Genomic DNA, 22,157 nt, shown 5'->3' on the forward strand with positions numbered 1-22,157 from the left:
GTCAGATAGTCTTTTGACACTGTTACCACTATGCTTAGGCATAATTTGCTTGGCTGCAATTTTTAAGTATTTGAGAAACTACTTCTCAACAAGCAGTACTTTTAATAAAAATTTTACCGTGTGTGTTTCTTAAAATACACGTGTTTGTTCAGTGAAATAAGTCTGGCAACTTTTGAGTTAGGCAATTCATGGCCCAAGTGAAAAGGCCTTGATTTATAGGAAAAACTCACCAGGAATAATAAAAGCTAGCAACTTACAGTAGTTCTTTTACTATCTCACCATAATTGCTGGGTCTTTTTCTAAATTGAGAGGCTACATACAGACTTTTTGGCATGCATTGCAGATTCTTTAAAGCTGGGGTCTGTCAGGGAGCAGCAAGAGCAGGGCTGCTCTGCCAGGAGGGACAAGCTGGCAAGTCAAGGATGATGCAGGCAGTGCTCTTCCTGACCCCGGCATGGTCCCACAGGATCTGAACGCTGTGCTCACAGGGTCCAGACAAAATAAAGGAATCTGTCGAGCTAAGGGTCCATCCGGTGGTCTGATCAGGAGTAGCAGAGGATAGGAGCTGATGCAGGCCTGGAGGGAAGCATGAGATATGGGCACAGACCAGACTGCAGAGCTACGACCTAACTCAGGCCAGGGCTGAAGGCACCAGCCTGAGCCAAACAGAGCTTCTGAGCAGAGGGTGTGGGTGGTAGTCCCCAGTGAGGCTGTGGGCATTCAAGTTGAAATGTGATGTAGCCCACAACAGCGCTACCTAATCCCCTTACTGCTGCAGTTGAGCTAGATTCCCCAGATGACTGGGTGCTGCTCATGTGATGTGCCTCTCACGTGAAGGTCTTGTGGAGCCACTCAAGAATCGAGCGTAGATCCTGAGACATGGTCAGCGCAGACATGCCTGTAGTCCCCTTGTGGTTTAATTTCCTGACGCAGAAGACAGACATTTATCTTCTCTCTTATAGATATGGAGTCTGGAGAGCGGTTAACGTCATCGCCAGTCTCCTCTACTGCAGCTGCTTCAACTCCAGTGTCTTCTACACTGTCTGTAGCTTCAGCGATATCGAAAGGTGGCCTTTCCACTGGAGCTGCGTCACTGAGTTCCACAATCAACACATGCGGTAAAAATGACTCAATTATATATTGGAATGTGATTTTAGTGTTTTTCAAGACTTGTAATTATTATTGCAAGCCAAATATAATAAGGTTGCACAGATGCATCGAGGAAAAATGTTTGGGTGGTTTCCCCCCCCCCCCCAGTGACATTCATATCATGTGAATAAATTTTACACAGTACTTGTTTATTGAAGGAATGAAATTAATTTAAAATTGCCTATTTCAAATGTGAAAGAAATTTTCAGTTTGCAAAGCTGCCTCGGAAGCCAGAATTGGTTTAAGGATTGATCTAGCAAACTCTCTGTGCCACTTTCAGATTCAGATCTAATAATCAACTTCTTGAATGTACATAATGTTCTCCGTATTCAAGCCCAACCCCTCCTGTATTTTTATATCTGGAGGAGTGCTTTCTTCTAATGTAATTTGAGATTGAACAGGTGAATTTCAAAGTACTGTAATGTTAGTCTTCACTAGAGTGAAACATCTTGTCTTGAATCAGAAACTTAGATGGACGATTCTTCAGGCAAGAATCTCATTTTTGTGAATGAAGCTTGTATTTTAGCTGAACAATGCATATGTCATCAACAGAACAAGAAATGGTAAATAACTCTTCCCTGCTGTTCCTTTCTTCACTTTGAAGAACAAATCATGCACATTCTTTTTGTTAGCCTGAGTACTACTAAAGATATACAGTAAATAAGAAGTTTTTCAGCCTCAATTCATGTTAATCCACTACTTCCGGAACAAACTTGGTTTTTGCAGTAGAGAGAGAAAGCATGTGTTCTCCAAACTGAAAAACTCTTCTGCCCTGATACTATAGAACCAGTAGATTCTGACTGCCCTGCTATAGCCTGTGTTTGTTCATTTGCAGCTTCTCTGGGAAGTAAAAATAGAAACCAGAATGACACTGTACCTAGAATTATGTCTCAACTATTTATTTTAATTACTCTAAAATTGGCCAGAAAAGCTCTTAACTAAAACTGATCCAGAACAAATAACAATGTTTTTTATTTTTGAGTACCCCACTACAGATTCAAATCCAAAAGACCTTTTGTGCCCATGTTCGTTAGCCCATGCCATTTGAAATGGTTCTCTGTGGTGGTTCCCAGAATGTTGGAGGAGTTCATTTACATATGGCTATAAACATACAGTCCCAATCTGAGGATTTATGTGACTCATCTACCTCTCCTTGCAGCCTTTGCTTTGTAGCTATTACAGAATGTGATTTTGTCTTCCCTAACATTGTAGGATATATATTTGATCTGTCAAGATATAGTAAGACTAAAGTGGATGAATTATGTATTAAAAGATACTAAACTGTCAGTTTGTTTCTTCATTAGAAAATCCAGGTAGTCCTTAAGTAGTTTTTAAAATTTAATTATAAAATTTTACTTTTTTTTTTTTTAAAAATTCATTTCTGTCTGATAGCTAATAGTTATAAAGACTGATAGTAACTCCCAGTATTCATTGGTTGTTTCCATTTAGGGTTATTTTTAAATAGTCAGGTCCTTTATCTGGTTGCATCTGATCTTTAAGAACATATATATTTTCTCAAGGACACTTTATATTTCTAAAAACAAGCTGGAATGTAGGTTACCTTTAGTAATGTCCCGTCAGTTTTATTTATGAGTATATCCATTTCTCTGCCTGGCACAGTACAGTATGGTTACTCTTGCATCTACTCTGAAGCAGTATACGCTGTCCTAGAGAAACTCCACAGAAGTGTTTATGCTGTCAAACAGCCAGATACTGTTTTCCTATCACAGACTGGTGGGAGTTGGCAGGGCCCTCTGGAGATCATCCTGTCCAACCCCCTGCTTGAGCAGGCACACCCAGAGCAGGGGGCACAGGACCGTGTCCAGGCAGCGTTTGAATGTCTCCAGGGAAGGGACCCCACAGCCTCTCTGGGCAGCCTGTGCCACTGCTCTGGCACCCGCATAGGGAAGGAGTCTTTTTCTCATGTTTAGCTGGAACTTTTTGTGTTCCAACCTGTGCCCGTGGCCCCTTGGCCTGTGGTTGGGCACCACTGAGAGGAGTCTAGTCCCATCCCCCTGACACCCACCCTTCAGATATTTATAAGCACTGATGAGATCCCCCTCAGGCTTCTCTTCTCCAGGCTGAACAAATGCAGGTCCCCCAGCCTTTCTTCATAAGGGAGATGCTCCAGTCCCCTGATCATCTTGGTAGCTCTGTGCTGGACTTGCTCCAGCAGTTCCCTGTCTTTCTTGAACTGGGGAGCCCAGAACTGGACCCAGCACTGCAGGTGTGGCCTCACTGGGGCAGAGTAGAGGGAGAGGATAACCTTCCTCACCCTGCTGGCCACAATCCTTTAATGCAGCCCAGGACTCTGTTGGCCCCCTTGGCCCCAAGGGCCCAGTGCTGGCTCAGGGTCACCTTGCTGCCCCCCAGCACCCCCAGGGCCTTCTCAGCAGAGCTGCTCTCCAGCAGGTCCCCCCCAGCCCGTGCTGGTGTGGGGGGTTGTTCCTCCCCAGGGGCGGGACCTTGCACTGGCTCTTGTTGAACTCCATGAGGTTCCCTCGGGCCCAGCTCTCCAGCCTGTCCAGGTCTTGCTGGATGGCAGCACAGCCTTCTGGTGCATCAGCCACTCCTCCCAGCTTGGGATCGTCAGCGAACTTGCTGAGGGGATGCTCGGTCCCTTTGTCCAGGTCATTGATGAATATGTTGAACAGGACTGGACCCAGCACAGACCCCTGGGGAACACCGCTAGTTACAGGCCTCCGTGCAGACTCTGCCCCGTTGATCATGACCCTCTGAGCGCTGCTGCTCAGCCAGTTCTTCATCCACCTCACTGTCCTCTCATCTAATCCATGCTTCCTAAGCTTACCTATGAGGATATTATGGGAGACAGTGTTGAATGCCTTGCTCAAGTCAAGGTAACCATTCGCTGCTCTCCCTTTGTCGACCCAGCCGGTTGTGCCATCGTAGAAGGCTATCAGGTTGGTCAAACCTGATTTCCCCTTGGTGAATCCATGTTGACTACTTTTGATAACCTCATTTTCCTGTACATGCCTGGAGATGACCTCCAGGATGAACTGCTCCATCACCTTTCCAGGGATGGAGGTGAGGCTGGCCGGCCTATAGTTTCCCAGGTCCTCCTTCTTGCCCTTTTTGAAGACTGGACTGACACCGGCTACCCTCCAGTCCTCGAGCACCTCTCCTGTCTTCCACAGCCTTTCAGAGATGATGGAGAGTGGCTCAGCAAGAACATCCGCCAGCTTCTGCGGCACTCGTGGATGCGTGCCGTCGGGGCTCATGGATTTGTGAGGATCCAGTTTGCCTAAATGATCTCTGACCTAATCCTTCTCAACCAAGGGGAAGTCTTCCTTTCTGCAGATTTTTTTTCTCTCTCTTCTGGGGGCTGAGATGTGTGAGGACCAGCCTTAGCAGTAAAGACCAAAGCAAAGAAGGCATTCAGTAACTCTGCCTTCTCTGCATCCTGCGTCACTAGGACCCCTTCGTTATTCAGCTGTGGGCCCACTGTATCCCCAGTCTTCCTTTCACTGCTTCTTGTTATCTTTGACGTGCATTGCCAGATTTAGTTCCAAGTGGGCCTTGGCCTTCCTCGTCACATCTCTGCATACCCTGGCAACATTCCTATATTCCTCCCATGGGGCCAGTCCCTTTTTCCACATACTGTGAACCTCCTTCTTCCATTTGAGTTTCTCTAGATGCTCTGAGCTCTTTGCTCATCCACACGGATCTCCTGGCTCCTCTGCCTGACTTCTTCCTCCTATGAATGACCTGTGGCTGGAACAATGATTTAATTGAGTCAAAACTTGAACTTACAAGATACTCTGTAGTCAAGATAGACTAGTATCGTAGCCTGTTCCTAAACTGAGATGTTATTCACTTCTGTGGTATTAACAAATAAAACCCAAAAGCAAACCCCACAACAACAAAAAAACCCAAACCCCAGAAAAAAAAAACCACAAATAACTGACAAAAACAAAAAATTAAACACAAAACTAAAAACAAATGGCAATGTCTATCAATCTCTACATGATAATTAAATTATCTTCATATTTAAAAAAGCGTTTCTCTAGCATCTAATAACTGTTTAAGAATGAACAATTATTCTTACTAATGGAAGGTAAAGGTCCCTTACTTAAACTATGCATTAGATTAGAGAGGTTCTTTTTATTCCAATTAATATATTTATTTTATTTGCAACAATCAATAGCCTATTAAGTAGTCTTTGCAGTAAACTTGATTGCATACCCCATCAGGTCCCCACAAAGCATGGTGAGTAGGACTGGGAGTCTTTCTGCTTTGCCAGGGAGATGATACTACCAATAGATTGTTTTGGCGTTTGCCCAGGTCAAATAGACAAAGCGCCTGTGTGAAACCATTATGGAATACATCGCACAATGTTAGTTTAATTGATTAATACAGGACTAGATCCTGAAGAATTGAAGCATTCCAATGAAGTAAGCAGATACTTTACTTGCTTTCTTTTTATTCACCCATTGCTGAAAATAAGAAGGCATGTTGGAAAAGAAAATTGACTCTGGAAAGAGGTTTAAATTCATTATGACTACGTTAGCAACTTTGTTAGAATATAAATCAACAGTCTTTTCTCACACGAGTAAATGATACCATAATTCAGTATTGTGTCTTTATGAGGGGCAATAATACCAGGATGTGAAACTGTTCAAAGCTGAACAATTGACTCTTACTGTAGGGTTCTTTATTTTTAATTTTCAAAAAAAAGTTCACTAACTTTATAAAATCAAGATAAAAATTTTTTTTTATTACGAACTAGAAGCTGCTTCTGTCAAAGCAGAAATCTTCAGTCTTTTTGGAGTCCCCTATTTCTCCTTAAATGAGACCCAGAAGAATTTTAAAATTGTGGCCATAAGTTCACAAAGTCACAGGATTGTTTTAATTGGAAAAGTCTGTCATTTTCAACTTGATTTTTTGATTTATATTAAGATATTTTTTTAAACGTCAACTATTTTTTTGTGTCTTAGTCTTTATATAAAAATTATATTGTGGTTCCTGAAATAAATGTTGAGACAGATCAGATTTAGTGCCTAAAATGTAAAACTGTATATAACTCCTTGGTTTTGTCAAAATTTTTGCCTGAGGCTTGTAGGTATTTACTGATTTCTGGACATTTTAAGGATTCTGAATGCTATGTGAGAATAGCAAAATTGACATGGATACCAGTCTCGCTTAGAGTTCCTGCTTCATATTATTAACTTTATAGGCCAGAAGCTGATTTCTTTCTCAGTGTTTGGGCTGCACAGTGCACTGGGGTCCAGGTGCTGGCTAAATAAACTCTGTTTTTTAGGGAAAAGACTATAAGAATAATATTCCAGATGTAAAAAAACCCAACCAACCAACAACAAACAAAAACACAAAAAGAGAAAACCCCACCCCCCCAACAATCCCCAACACAAGGGAAAAAAAAACCAACCCAACCTAACGCACCATAAAATCCCACATCAAACCCAAACCATCTCCACCACCTCCCCCCCCCCCCCCCCCCCCCCCCCCGGAAACACCCTGGTATTTTTCAGTGTTATGGAATAACATAAAAGCAAAAATATGAAGGAAAAAAAGCAGGGTGGTTGGGAGGGGTGGATAAAATACTTTAACAGGCATAACTCAAGTACTTCCATGTTCAAAATTTTGTCCTTCTCTAATACTGGCTATAAGGATTACACTGATGAGTGAAACATTTTGAATTAGAAACATTAGAATTTTACCATTATTTGTAGGGAAAGGCTTTTGTAGAAACATTGAAAGAAAAACAATTTCAGCTCATTGCTTTTTGAATGTTAGAGATTAAAGGAAACCATTGCATTTGAGCACCTAAATAATTTCATTTAAACCACACTAAGCACTTAGTAGCTCTTACATTAAAGAGTTGCCATGTATTTGATATTTCTTAAAATATGGTGTAGTAGGTCAGTGCTCTGTGTCTGTTCCTTGTATTTCTACTGCTCAAAGTTGATCTGCAGAGTTTGTACCTAAATTATGTATCAGCTTTCTCAGTAGAGTGCAGTTTGGTAAATCCCTTTTGAAAATTTCCTTTTTTAAAGAAAATTAGTCCAAGACTAGCTTATTTTAACCTATAATTTATGAAGGAAAGTTAAAGATGGAGTCCTTGCAATTCCATTCATGTTTGTTATCTGTGTACTTGCTTCTGCGAAAGACTATTCAGAGATTATTAAAATGATTTTTTTTTGAATGTGCTTTAATGAGATAGCCAGTGCTTTCCTTTACATTTAAATTAACAGATATTTTTGGCGTTTTGCTATCCAGATGAGGCATAAGAGTGGATGATTGTAACTTTTATATATATATATTTATATATATATCTATAGATATATATAGATATATATATACATATATATACACACACACGCGCGCACATATGGACATTCATCAGTGCTATGAAATCATACATAGAAGTAGTTTGGAATCATGCATACAAAGGAGTTTGGAAGACTTACTGGTGTTGAGAGGCATGTAGAAGGCAAATATTGCTAGCACTGTAATGATTAAAGAACAACACAAAAAGAAGGAAAAAATACAGTAATTTCTGTCACCCTAAGCAGTTCTCTAGATTTGCTGTGTATGTTGGAAATACCCTTCGCCTTGTTTGAAACACCACATTATTTTTGTATTATCTGCTGGTTGGTGCATTGATGCTTTGTATTTTAAGGCATTATTTATTTATTCCTGTTTTAGCACTTTTGAAAACCTTATATTGTACTGTGAAATTCATAAATATTAACAAAGGCATTCACAGTTATCGTTTCTTGTTACTAAGAGACCAGCACTGTGTAAAATGTATGTTGCCCTTTGGAGTAATGCTTTCAATCATTCATCTGTGTAGTGGTTAGTAGAATTTCAAAAGCTGTGCTCGAAAATATTTAACCTGGTTAAAGTAAGCCAAGAATGATAAGGAGTGCAGTTTAATATGAAATTTTGCTATGCAGAGCATGCCCACAGTAAGTTAATAACTTGAAGAGCAAACACTAAAATAGGAAAATTTAAGGAACTACTAGAATTAATTGCTAGACAGACTGTTAATGTTTCCATCTAATAAGAAAGCAGGAAGATGTCATTACAGTTCAGTTTATTGTCACGAGACTTTGCTTCCATTTTCCTTTCAAGTTTTATTTCTTCCATGTTTCTAAATACATATTTAAAAATTGATGGGTTCACTTTTCTGGACACATTAGATAATGCCAGAGGTAGCACGCAGTGTGGTTTTTTTAAAAGGCCATAATAATGTGTGATAGAGTATAATGTCACCTACTCTTTTTTCTTTTCGTGTTGAAGAAAGTTGATAACAAGCTCAAAGGATGTTTTAGATTGACCTATCTTCAGAGTATTATGAAACATTGCAATGCATTGCTGCTTATCAGCATCATTAAGAATCACCTCTGTGAGAGAGAAGCAATGTTGTTACTGATTTTTTCTTTTTTAAGAAAGAACACAAAATGAGTATTGTGGTGCTTCCTAATTGAACTGTGTAGCAGATGGTAACTAACATTTAGAGTTACTAGTTGAGTATGGACATCAGCTGTGGAAGAAGGAATATAAATGAGGTTGTGTTGTGATTGTTAGGTTTTTTTAAACATGATAATTTACTAACTGAAGTTAAAAGACACTTCAACTAAGTTCAGCAAACGAAGAACTGAAATACAATGTTTTTAAACGTAGGCTGAAGGTATAAAGAAATATTCACTATACACATCACCTGCAATAGTTAGTATCAGTGAAATTAAGTGCAAATCCATTTTTGTTTTGGAGGAGAAGAAAAAGAAAGAATAGCGCCTAGACCAGAAATTTGAAATGAACAAGAGGAATTTCCCTGCATGGTGTATGTAATATTGCCATTATGTTGCCTTCTAGTTGCTAAGAAGTGAAAAAATCCTAGTGAATGCCCCTGTGTGCATAACAGCTCACATGATGAGATACCGCAGTCAGAAGATCATTCCAAAATTATCCATTATATACCCTAACACAAGAATAGCCTTAAAAAAGAAAAATCTAGAAAGAGGAATAGAATTAACAAACAAGGGCAAGTCATGTTTTCTGTGTACCATGTCCCACATAACTACGATCAGTTTGCAGAGGCCTTGGTGGTAGAGTGAGTCTCTCTTGGAAAACAGGGAATGCTGGGTCTTTCTGATGCTGTCTTTTTTTGGTGCGCTGCTCTTTTTATTAAAACATGGCACAAATGAACCTTCTGTTCTTTGATATTCATCCTTTCCTGCATTTTCTCTCTGTTAACAACCATTCTGCTCTTCTGGTTATTTATGCTTTCACAGTCTTGGAGTTTCCTGATTTTTCTTGTATCCTCATGTTCATGCCATCTCAAAAGTTGAAGTTTAGCTCTGAAAGTCCTATGAAATTTCTGGTCATCCCTTTGGTCTTTTGTCTCTCACCTATGTTTTTATGAATTCTTGCCTTGTTCTAACTTACAAACCCATGCCAACTCGCTGTACTCTGCCTGCTCTTTTCTGTGTTGCCTTTCCCCACCCTTCCAGGTGTGTAGCAGCTCAAAGAAGCTTTCTCTTTACTTCTTTATGGTTACTTCACCTTTCCATTTTCCTTTCCACTTCTTTCCCTTCCTGCATTAGATTCACACTCCTTATTGTTTAAGGTATGCACAACTCCATCTATGCTTATATTTTACACATAATTTTTACAGTCCAGTTCATCTAGCCCTCTTGGTTTTTTTCCTCCAACCCTTCATGTCTTATCTTCAGATTGCCAGCCAACCTCCCATTCTTACAGTGGCATTACTCATACTGAAGTTAAAAGCAGGGGCACCTGTTGAAACTGGAGCAGTTGTACCTGCTGATTAAACAAATAAAGGACACTGTACATCCTGAAAATTAGAGTACAGTCAGAAACAGTGTGACAGATTGTAGACAAAAGGTGCAGCTCATTGCCCGCCCTACAGCTGGAAGTTCCGGACTGTTTGAAGGGCATTAAAATAAAGATACTCTACTGGCACTCCTTAGCAATTGATTGCTTGACATAGTTATTGTTAATTTGGCTGAGTTCTCATAGATGTAAGAAGCAGAAACAATTCTTGAAAAAAAAAGTTAAATAAAACCAGGGATTCTTATAGCTTATGAGAAACTAATTAGTGTGGAAGATTGTTAAGATTCTCTAATTCAGTTTTCCTGCTTCCAGAATGCCAGACATCCCTTCTACCTCAGACAAGTGTTTGTTCAAAGAAGTATCCTCCAGCTCTGCTTTCTGCTTTAACATAGACACTACTCATAGGCTGTCTTTTCTTCCTTCATGTTTTTCAAAGTTAAAAAATGGAGTTGAGCATAGAAGATGTATACAGTCTTGGAATTCAAGTAAGCATTGTCCCTCTTACCTCATTTGGCTTATTTTTGTCATTTAGAACTATTCTTAATCACTTGGTAGAATCAGATAAGATTCCTCACAGAGTAAGGGATGATCTGGCATGAAGTCTGACAGTATATGCCCTCATAATGGTATCACGGAGTACTTTGTATGGGAAATTATGCCTTTTAAATGGTCCATGCAAGAGTCAGCAAAAAGAGCAGCCCTCTCTAGAAGGTGGTGTATTACACAATGATTATATTAGACTTCTGATGAAATAAACTATTGCCAAACCTCCCTTTTTGTAGTTATTTCTGAGTGATAAATCCTACAATGAATGGTCTCACCATAGTTGAAGCTGTAAATATGAAGATAACAGCTGTGGAATGTTTGAATGGTGCTTTTCTATCAAAGAACAGATGATGATAAAAAAAAAAAAAGGAAGAGGCTTTTGTTCTAAAGCATTTATTAAAATTAAACCAAAAGATGGAAAACACTAACAGTACACTTATAAAGTGAAGACTTGCAACCATATTGCAGTTAAGGCAGCTAATTCCTTTGTGTGTTGTGGTTTGGTTTTTTTTTTTGGTTGGTTCCTGTCGCCACCCCCCACCCCCCCAACAATGGACATTTCTCCATAAGAAATAGGAAGGTGGCATGATAGACTTTAACTGTTGCTCAGTGAGGTGTTCCTCTAGGATTTCTGGTGAGGTTTTTTGCTGTTTTGAATTCCCTTTTGTTAATTTCTGCAGGTAGAATTGCTCAATGTGTGTTGCTTGTTCTGAGGATTTTCTCAGAGAGGTGGAGAATGTCTTGCATCTTCTTTTAGTTTGTTCATTCCAGTTTTGGAGGGGGATGAAGCTATGAAATTTTTGATACATTAATTTTTAAGGTGAAGGCCTGTCAATGGGATAATGGCTTTCTAATAAGAAAAAAATAATCAACTTTTAATCACCCCTGTCTGATTGTCATGATAGTGATGGGATGTGTTAATTGTTTACATTCTGAGATGTATAAGTTTTATCACAGTGGCATGACTGAAGACTGAATGCTTGAGGGTGGAACAGGTTTTCTGTAATGCATTTTTTTCTTCAAGAGAATGTGCATTAAAAGAGGTTGTTAGAAGGCAGGGAATTGGATCAGTACCTGCCCTGGAAAGTTTTAAATAAACACCGTGGCTGGACCTGTTGGCATTTTCATTGCTTCATGTAAAAATTTTGGTGCTTCTGGCAGGAGTTCTGAAGAACAGAGTAAAATCTAGTGAAATGATCTGTTCAAGAAACGTGTTATAACGACCCTGTAGAAGACAAATCTTGGAACATACTCAGTGTAGTCCATCTCTACTGTCATTTGTCATCTAGCCGCAAGATAATGCTCTTCACTGTTCCACCCCCAACAAACAGTGCCGGGCGGGGAAGAAGAGGTTATTGTCTGCCCTTCTTCAAAAAATGTGTTCACTAAAAATTCAAATGGTGCTATTTCTGTGCTAGAGCAAAGGGGCAAATTGTTCAGGTGGGACACACTGGACTTCTTACATGTGTGAATGAGATTCCCTCCAACATATGTAGGGTAAGTCTTTGCAGTTCAGTAAAACACATCAAAGAGAAGGTCAAGCTTGTTAGGCTGTAACCAGTGATATCACTGTGCTAATGATCCCATAGGTTAATTAATCCTACTGAGAAGTACAGTAAATTGGCCTTCTGGAGCTTCAACCTCCATAGCTAGAGTGCTTCTGGCGGTTGCTGCTTATTTATTCAGAACTACCTTGGGTCTCTGCGTATCTGTAGCCATAGATTGTTCAAAAACTAAGCTTGGAAAGGACTTCAGGAGATAATCTAGCGCAGCCTCATAATCAAAGCTTTGAGGTCAGTGTCTTTATTGGTTTTGGGACCCAAACCAGTACGGAGTATTCTAAATGCAGTCTGCAGAGGATGAGTTAAGAGAGATATTTCCTTTTTCCAAAGTATGCAGTAAGTCAAGATGCTTCTTAATTCAGTTTTTCTGTGGTTTGAAGAAAAGATATTCTTGCCAGGAAGTGGGTATCTTGAGTAGATCTCCCCTTTTCTCGGCTGGCAGTGCCCTGTGTGTCCAGATTCCTTGCATCCCACCCCCAAGGTAGAAGTTAGCACTGTGGGATTCCACCACCAGTAGAGATTTAGGAGTGTATGGTTAGGTACTGGTAAAAACCTACAGCAAATATTGCAAAGAGATCTTTTAGTGTTTTTAAAATTTTGTTTGATACAAATGACAGAATTTTGTTTTAGTTATTAATGCCAGAGGAGTAAAAGCAGAACTTTTGTTACTGGGAGGATAATGAGATACTATATACATACCTACACAAAGCAAAAGCATCTGAAAGCAGTGCATGTAGAGGTGAAGTAAGGAGGGGTAAGATACTTCAAAAAAGCAGTGAATACTGATTCGCCTGTGATGTTCTCATTCAGTGAATTATTTTTTATTACGTGGAAAGATTCATTCAGTTGTAATGGCCATCTAACGTGTTAGTGCAGCAGAGTTAATGGGTACCTGTTTTAAGCTTTGCTATGGGTGATGGTCGTTGTTCATAGGTTCCATTGGCTTTGTTCCATTTTGCAAGAGAAACTTTCTTCATTGAGAAAATTTTAGTTTTGCTGAAGTAGGAATGGAAGAACTCTGCATCTGACCTTAGACAATTTTCTGACCTTCTGTGATGTTCTTAGAAGTTTCAACTAAAAATTGAGACACTCATGTCTGTAAAGGTGTGTTTTTTATATTCAAGTATCTAGGTAAATAAATGTAGGGAAAAAATTAATAATCTTGATATTTTGGTTTGCTGTCTCATTGAAGGGCAGTATTTTCCATAGATCTTGATAATACAATAAATAGCTCAGAAGTTATTTTAGGCAGTCTTGCTCAATGTAGTTGTTATAATCTTGCTTAAGCCTTTGAATGGCACCTTTGTCTGTATGCGTACTATTTTTTATATATTGTCCAGTGACCATTGTTTTTACGTTTCTTGCTTAGTACATTCCAAGGCAATGATTCTGTAACTTTGTGGGACCATTCAGAATACATACAAGACTCACATGTAAAGCCATGCTCAAATTCCAAATTTAAGTTAATGGAATAATGTGAAGTTTTTGCAGATCAGTTACAGCTTGCTTATCATACAATGATGAAAGCTTTGCAATTGTTGCTCTAGAGTGTCCAGTCTTCTGTTTTCATTGCTGGTGTTCTAGCCATATTTTGTGTCTTTTTATCAATTGGAATCTTTCGTTTATAACATTTTAAAATCACTGTGATGTATGTTCTTACAATTTCAGTGTTGTTTGACACTGGCAGGTTAAAATTTATTAGCATTGTTTGAACTTCATGTATGTATTCATTGAGATTCTTAACTACTGTATGTAATATCATTATACATACATAGCTATTTCTTACTTTCCTTACCTTCTTAATGCGTTTTATAGCAATATGAAGTAACTGTCTTAAAATGCACGAGGCTAAATCCTGCTCAACTATATGGTTTAATGCTTTTAATCACAGTGGTAATGTATGTGTGTAAAATAGCAGAAATTCTTTGCTTAACGCACAGTTCTTGTCCTCATAATGCTTCATTTCTTAAGATAAAAATATCATGGCAGTGGGCCAAACCACAGATTTTGCCCTTTCTCAGCTGTTCACAGGGGTGTTATGCAAAACTGTTTTTGTCCTGAATGTATGCCACAACTTAATCGATGTTTCAGGGTTTTAAAAAAAATCATAATTGCACTTAAGCCCTAAAAAAGTAATTCCCAATAAGAGGAAAAGCAGCTGATCACAGAAGTCAGAGACTTGCTTACACCTAGTTCATCCTGTTACTTGTGTAGATTGTGCCTTTGAGTGTGTTTCTAGTGTTTAGTGTTACATAATAAGGTTTTCACTGAAAGAGTGGAAAGCATGGTCACAAATCTGATATTTTAAGCATAAGAAAAGGAAAAAAGAAAAGCCCACTGTGTTTTAACAACTTTTTTTGTGTGAGTCTGTACCAGCTGTACCAAAACACTTATTATTGGTACCCTTTAAATACCTTCACAGTTGTATGTCCAGTATAGGACCTGGCCAAGAGATAGCCACCTCTTCCATGACTTGCATTATTTTATGTGCACTTGCTTATTAGCTTTAGCTTTTATGTAGACCATACCTATGTTTCTAGCCCTTGTCACAATGGCATTTGTGAGTCATGTTTCTGATTCTTCTGCTTCTTGTAATGTGATGTCACTACTGTTTTGTTTGGTGGTGGGTGGAGAGAGTTTTAAGAGAAGTTTGGAAGAGATTTTTCTTTCTTGGAAAAATATTACTTTTTTTTTCCCCCCAAACACATTTTATCTCTCACATATATAATTTTTTATAGGATCTTCTTTCAGAGTTTCTTTCAGAGGGATTTGAATGGTGGTTCTTCAATTATGCGTTGTGTTCTTTTCAGTTGTTGACTAATAAATGTGTTAGAAAACGTAGTTGTAGCTACTACAGCAGCTATTATAAAAGACAACCCTGATACTTTTAAAGAATTCCTCTATGCAAACCTGTACACTGTTTCTAGGCTCTTTTTAAGCACAGAAGCCTGTGACAGGAGCAGTGCATGGGATATTTGCCTCTTATGTCATTGTTTAGGCTTAGCAGTGCCGTATTAAAAAACTTAGTCAGTTTGGTCTTGCAGAGTTTCAAGAATCTGCAGAAAAGGATTCCGTAAGGGTAGCATAAATATTCTAAACAGTGGCTGCTATAGTAAAGAACTTTAAAAATTGGAAGTTGTAGGGACCGTATCAACTTGTTTGGAGTTCATTTTCCTGAAAAACAAAAATCAATAACCAGTTAAGATGGAAGTTTAAAACAGCAACAAAACCAAAAAGAGTATTAGATGGTTTTTTAAATAAGAAATGTTTATTCCTTGCTCAACCACTTGAATTTTCGTAATAAGCACTCTGCCTCTGATTGTGAAACAGTCATTTTAGTACAGATGTTACAGGAAAAAAATAGAGAACTTGCTTTTTTCTGATCCAATGTCAGACTCCAGGGTAGAAACCTCTTAGAGTGGGTCAGAGTTACTGTAGAGTAGCTAGAGATTCCTATATTAAATATATTAAATTTCATGGGGAACTGCTTCAGATCTGCGTTTGTGGTGGAGGCCTTGGAGTATTCCAAGACTGAGATTGCAGAGGTGACTTAAAGCTGTTGTTGCGCTTTTTCACAGTTCTGATGTAAGGAAGACTGCTGAGGTAATAAGGATTTTAAATTATTTTACCATTATTATTTATATTTAATAATAAAATACTAATTATTCATGATCAATATTCACTCAGAAGAGTGACCTGTGAATATTGATCCTGCTTATAAGACTAGAAGTTTCATTTTGGGGTGATCACTGCCACAAAGCTTTCTATTAAGTATTTATTTTTGGAATGTACTTAAATAAAACTGTATTGAAATCATTACCAGAACGGCTTTAATGGCTTAAGACCTGAATTGCTGTGAGGAATTCATGTCATTCAAGGAGTTCCTAAGTGTTGTGTTTTCTTCTTACTACCAGATTTACTAAGTCTGCTCTAGATCATGCGCAGCAACATGCTTACAGACATATTTAAATATATTCTCAGAACAACTGAAGTTTGTTTTTATTTCCTTTGTGGTACAGAATGGTGGCGAACAGCAGACACGCACTCTCGTCCCGGGGCAGCTTTTTTCCCACCGCTCTTGGGAATTCCACCACTGTTTGCACCTCCTGCGCAGAATCGTGATTCTACATCATTCCACTCAAGAGCTACAGGAAAAAATAGTCGGAGCAGTACAGAAAAAGGTAATGGCTACAGTTGTAGAGGGAATAATCTTATCAAACTTCTGCACGCGCAGAAAGATGTGGAATTTGAGCTTTGCCTCTCATTATTGTTCCCATTCCTAAACTGATTCTGTCAGCTAAGCATGAGACATGCAAGTATGGGCTTTCAGTAACAAAATAGTCTTTCTGTTTTTTCCCCCGTTTCCTTAGATAGTTTGTCAGGGACTGAGTAGTAGGGAAAAGTTTTTTGTTTTAAAGTTTGTGGTTTGATTTAGGAGGCCTTGTACTTCTACAGTGAGTACTGTTCCTCTGCATATAAGAAGCAGGCACCAGGTAGCTGGAGGTGGGGGAGTGGAGGAAGGGATGGCTGTGGCTACAGGGAGCACGATGACATTTAGAGCATTTTCTGGCATTTCAAAGCAGTATTTTATGTAGTGGTATTGCATGCATTTTAGAGATTTAAGATATGTTTGTCAGATGTTTGATACTAGGTTTGTTGAGCTTAGAGGAGAGGAGGCTGAGGAGTGACTTCATTGCTCTCTATGGCTGCCTCGTGATGGGGGGCAGAGAGGGAGGGCTGGTCTCTTCCCTCTGGTGACAGGATGAGAGGGAATGGCTTAAAGCTGCATCAGGGGAAGTTCACACTGGATATCAGGAAAATGTTGCTCACCAAGAGGGCGAGCAAGCTTGCCGGGGAAGTGGTCATGGCTCCAAGCCTGTCTGTGTTCAGGAAGTATTTGGATGGCACTCCTAGATATATGGTTTAACTTTTAACTTGTCCTGAGTGGAGTCAGGAGTTTGACTTGATGATCCTTGCGGATCCCTTCCAACTCAGGATATTCTGTTCTGTGATTCTGTGATGTACAAACAAAGCCTTTTTTAATGGTTTTGGTAGGTTTTAGGACCTGATGTGTGTTTTAGAATCAATGTCATAATACTCCTGGGATTGTAGAGTAGCAAGCTTGTGTGGTTAGGGGTATTTTCTTAGAAAAAAACAGTCGTCTTGACAGAGAAGTAAGCAACCTTGAACGTGGATGATACTGCAAATAGCATTGCCACAACTCCCCCACCCCGGTAAAACTCGTAAAATATTTAGGGCTTCGTGTTGATTTTAGTTGGAGCTGATTGATACTTCAAAATTGTAAACAAATTATTCTGCGAGATATTTACTGGAATGTATATTTTTGTGTCTATCTTCAAGATCTTATTTTTCTGCCCCCAACTAAACTGAAGGATAGTTTGGGCTTAAAAATGGACAGTTTCAGATTATTTCTTTCCCCCTCCTTGTGGCCTTAAATGTATGTTGTCCTTTAAATCATGGGTGCTCCGAATGTTTTAATTAAAATAACTCCATGAGCAAATTGAAGTGATTCATGGATGACAAATTTTTATTATATGTTGGGAGTAACCCATGAGTAGTCTAGTGTCTTGTTGCCTGTTTATGGAAGCTAGGTTGGTGTGACTGGAACATCTCAAAGAAAGTATCTGCTGCTTCAGATTTTTTTTTAAGTGTCACTTTGTAAATCTGTCGTCTTAAGGTATAAATGGATCACTGAATGGGAACAGTACCACTGCAGTATCTGGTATCAGCACGTCTGTACTATCCACTAGCATTGCAACATCTGCAGGACAAGTGAAAGCTATAACCTCAGGAACAGGAGGCCGCAAATACAACCAAGAGCAAAGCAAAGTTCAGCTTTTGGACCCCAGAGCTGACAAAATCAAAGATAAGGTAAATATACAGAAAAAACCCTTAAGATGCAGACAGACTGACATGGTAAGTGTTCTGATTGTGCACACAGCATAATTTTTAAGTGTTCTCTCCCAGTACAAAATGTTTTGGGTTTTTCTTGTTATTTATTTCTTATTATGTATTAAAGCAAGATCTGTACAGTTGTATCTGTGGTGTTGGTTTTTTTTTAAAAAAATGTTTGTGTTTTGACATGTTTAGGAACCAAAAGCTACCATTAGCAATAATTCCACTAGTTAATAGCCATATGCAATAACATATTTTTATTTAATTTATATAATTACAAAAATAAAGGATATTATTTTTAACACAAATATTTGATATTATTAGAGTATAAATATTTGTATTATAAATTACAACCTATTAGAAATTAAATCTGTTTAATTATGTTTTTGTGTAACTTAAAATATAAAAAATTTCAGAAGTAAAATGAAATTTTTAGACATTAAAAGATAAAAGGTTTTGTGGGAGTAATTTCCTATTTATTGGAGGAAGGAAGTATTATTAATAGCTGTGATTCAAGAAAAAGCTTAGACAGCCATTTAATAGGAAAGAAGTGAGTAGGCTCAGTGAGTTAGTAAACCTCCTTATATATTGACCCAAGCACTCCTTAAGAACTTTGCTACTCTTGGAATCAAAACTACGTAGTCAAACCACAGGAAATGGCACACTGGGAGATTGTTTACCGTCAGAATGGAAGCTAAGGGAGTCATTCCCTACTGGCAGCCATCTCGGCTAAAAGACTTTTTATTTCTTTACATTTGTTTATATGTTTGTTTTGTGAGTGAATTTGGCCTGTTGCTTTCTTTCTCTTTGTGTTATTGCATTGCATTTCAGTTCTCAAATCTGTGTGTTCTTAGGTGAGAGGCTGGCATTTTCAAAGGTCAGTTGGTGTTTGCATATATTTGCATAAAAATAGCTGATAGCACTAAAATGGTTAATTATATTTGTGTAGTGATAGGGCGTTTAATATATTGACAATAGGGAAATTATTAACATACTAAATAACATTTTCCCATAAAACATTCTTTATGTGTTTAACAATCAACAACTTTTGAAGGTATTAAGGCAGTTACAGGTACTTCGGAAATCTTTGATTTTTTCAGACTTGCATACTAGAAATGGCTCTTTCCTTTCTGAAATTCTGCTTTTATCCTGGATACCTATGTGCAAAATGTAAGCCTTGTTTCTGTGGTGCAGAAGTAAAGCACTTTTTTTCCAGATAAGTCTCCGCATTTCTGACTATTACTGCAGTTATGCAGAATACCAAATAAATGACTATATTTTAATATTTCCAAATACCCTTTCCAAAGTTTATATCATAAGTAAATGAAAAGACTCTGCTCACTTTTTGGCTTTTTGCCTTAGTGAGAAAATTGAGTTGGTTAAGCTAGTTACTTGTTAATATAAGTATCACTGAAAATTTCACCTCTTACCTTTTTTTTTTTAATTTCAGTTAGGATGTTTGTCAGCATTGTTATCTTCTCTTTTGTATTACCATTCATCTTTAAGTATAAGTTCTGTATCCTTGATATATTTGCTTTTGATATGGGTACTTATTCCAGTTTCAATTTGCTAAATAGTGGGTTGCTGTAAAACAATGTACTCAATCAATTAGTGTACCTCCTTTCTTAAATTTGTTTGTTTTTGTATCTTAACATTTAAATTGTCTGTCTAATGCAGATAAATTTCAGGTTGTTAACAGTTTTGCTTCCTAAGTTTCTGTAGTAGTTTTTCTAAAACTGAAGTGGAGTTTGTTGTTCCTGGTCTTACTTGATATGCTGACATTCTAGGTGTTCCTCTAATTCTTATTCTTAACTTCTTTTCCTGTGAAACTTTTTGAGGTAACTGGTATTTGTCAATGTAATGGTTTGAACAAGGCTTCCAATCAAAACATACAGAACACTCTAAATATTTAGAGTACCCCAACATGAGGAAAAGATCAAGAGATTTGATTTAAAAACAATCAAAAAACCCAACGAACCTTCCCCAAAAAACCAGTGGTTTTATTTCAGTCTGTTAGAATGAAGGCAGAACTAGAATTGAAGGCAGAGGAATAAGCAGGGGGCAGTAGGCTGATGGAGTATTTTGTGCTGGGCTTTGTACAAGTGGTGTTATGTTCTGAAATTTCAAAGTGTGACACTTGCCTCTTTTTCTGAAGAGTACAGTTTATTTTAAAACATTTAGTTATACTAAGATATTCCTTTCTTTAGGATTTGGGTTTTTTTTTTTTTAGTATTCATCTGCTGAATTCTTCAATCATATTCTTCGTTGTAATTTTCTTTTGAGGTTGGTATTTAATTTTTTTTTTTAAATAAAAAAGAAAGGGCAGAGCTGATACCAAGCTTTTTTTTTTTTTTACACTTGGTGAAAATCTAGAGAGTTACTTGTTGTGCAGTGTTTTCTTCCTGGTTGAATTCTAGTTCTGGTGTTCTACCATCTTAGGGAATCCTGAAGTGTGCAGTCTGATAGTAACTTGTATTATATAGTAATTTTTTTTTTTCGCCTGTAGTCTATGAAAAACAACTTCTGAGTTGATAGAAGCATCTGATCTTCCAAGCTGTATTTATTAGATGTTCTCATGCCATTCCTTTTGTCCTGTTACAAAGAAGATGGAGACTCCCTTTTTACAAGGAGTCCCATGGAGAGGACAAGGGGGAACGGACACAAGTTGCCCTTGGGGAGATTCCGATTGGACACCAGAGGGAAATTTTTCACAGTGAGGACAGTCACCATTGGAATAATCTCCCCAGGGAAGGGGTTGACTCGGCGACGTTGGACACCTTCAAGAGTCAGCTGGATGGGGTGCTGGGCCATCTTGTGTAGACTGTGCTCTTCCTAGAGAGGTTGGACTAGATGATCGCTGAGGTCCCTTCCAGCCTGGAATTCTGTGTGATTCTGTGTCTAGGGTGTGTATTTGATCTTTCAGAGGGTTGTACTTTTAATATCTCTTCTTGGCAATTACCATGCTGTATTTCCTTTATAAACTTCAGCACTTTGAAGAAATGACTAAAATATTTTTAAACTATCACTTCAGTCACCTTTTTATAGGACTATCCCGTAGGATCGTTAAGGTCAGGCTTTTCTTGGTATTTGTATTCCTAGATTGTTCCTTTCTGAACAATGGACATTTTCAATTAGCATAACCATCCAGCAGATCTGCCAAAGTCAGTGAACCAAAATAAAATATGAAATTTATTTTAATTGAACCCACTCTTGGCTCAGCTTTTATGACTATATTGTTGCTGATAGAGGAACTAGTTGAAGTGAAATTTGCCCTCTTAATATAGTTTAATAATGATTTTTTCTTGAATGTAGTTCTTAAAGGGTCTTTTATTATCTTTTTCTAAATAATGTATTTTTTTATATTCTGTAAATATCTGCCTGGTCTTACATATATCTTCTGAAGTCTAATGCTCTCTTTTTTCTTTCTAGTATATTTCAAATGAAGTAAAATAGTACTTACTTTTTGGTCTGTACTTTTCCTTCTCTTGGCTATTTTGTGACAGCAAGCTTTTAGAATTTCTTCCAAGTATTTTTTTTTGTTGTTGTTCTAAATGTCTTTACAGGGAGATTTTTCTTTAGAGTTATCTCTTCTGGCTTACATTATTTGGTTTAGTATGAATTATTTCTCCTCTATGCTGCTTACTGGCCTTATCCACCCCCCCACCCCCCCCGGCTGCTGTACCTTTTATGCTGGTTTTGATAGAAATTCCTCCATCAAGGTTAACCTTTTTATATCTACCCAATGCATGAGTTTAAATTTTCCCTATCATCATATTTTACTAAGCTACTAATTTGCCATCCCTTCTTGTGGAATCCTACTAATCCAACTTCTTTGTATTAGTTTTATCTATGTCAAAAGAGATTGTATTTGTTTATGAAGTAAAAACTCCATGGGAAGTGGTTGTGTTTCACAGTGTAATTAAGTGCCTGAGTTGTTTTGAAGCATTTTCATTTGATTGATTACAAGTTATGCTAAATTTTATGTCAAGATTAGCTGTCCCTTTTCTTACTTGAGGTAGTTCTTTGTGAATCAGACTTGTGTCAGATGTTGCTTGGCTCTTGCCGCCTCCTTCACAAGAATGTTCGTGACTCCTTTCTTAGTGTTTTTTCATGTCTGCAGTATGAAAAGATAAGATTTGTAAGATA

At 38.1% G+C, this 22,157-nt stretch overlaps 1 protein-coding gene across 18 annotated transcripts in view; it reads left to right on the forward strand.

The window, feature by feature from the left end:
• The window catches only part of BAZ2B (bromodomain adjacent to zinc finger domain 2B), a 165,869-nt gene that overhangs the window by 79,882 nt on the left and 63,830 nt on the right, over nucleotides 1-22,157 (forward strand). For all 18 annotated transcript variants that reach the window (XM_064450866.1, XM_064450867.1, XM_064450865.1 and 15 more), the window contains 3 exons: nucleotides 963-1,118; nucleotides 16,115-16,276; nucleotides 17,794-17,987. In XM_064450866.1, the coding sequence (XP_064306936.1) occupies nucleotides 965-1,118; nucleotides 16,115-16,276; nucleotides 17,794-17,987 (510 nt within the window). In that variant the 5' untranslated portion in view covers nucleotides 963-964. The remainder of the gene's footprint in view (nucleotides 1-962; nucleotides 1,119-16,114; nucleotides 16,277-17,793; nucleotides 17,988-22,157) is intronic.

The sequence above is a fragment of the Phalacrocorax carbo genome, chromosome 5 (assembly GCF_963921805.1).
Source record: "Phalacrocorax carbo chromosome 5, bPhaCar2.1, whole genome shotgun sequence".
In the NCBI taxonomy this organism is placed as follows: Eukaryota; Metazoa; Chordata; class Aves; order Suliformes; family Phalacrocoracidae; genus Phalacrocorax; species Phalacrocorax carbo.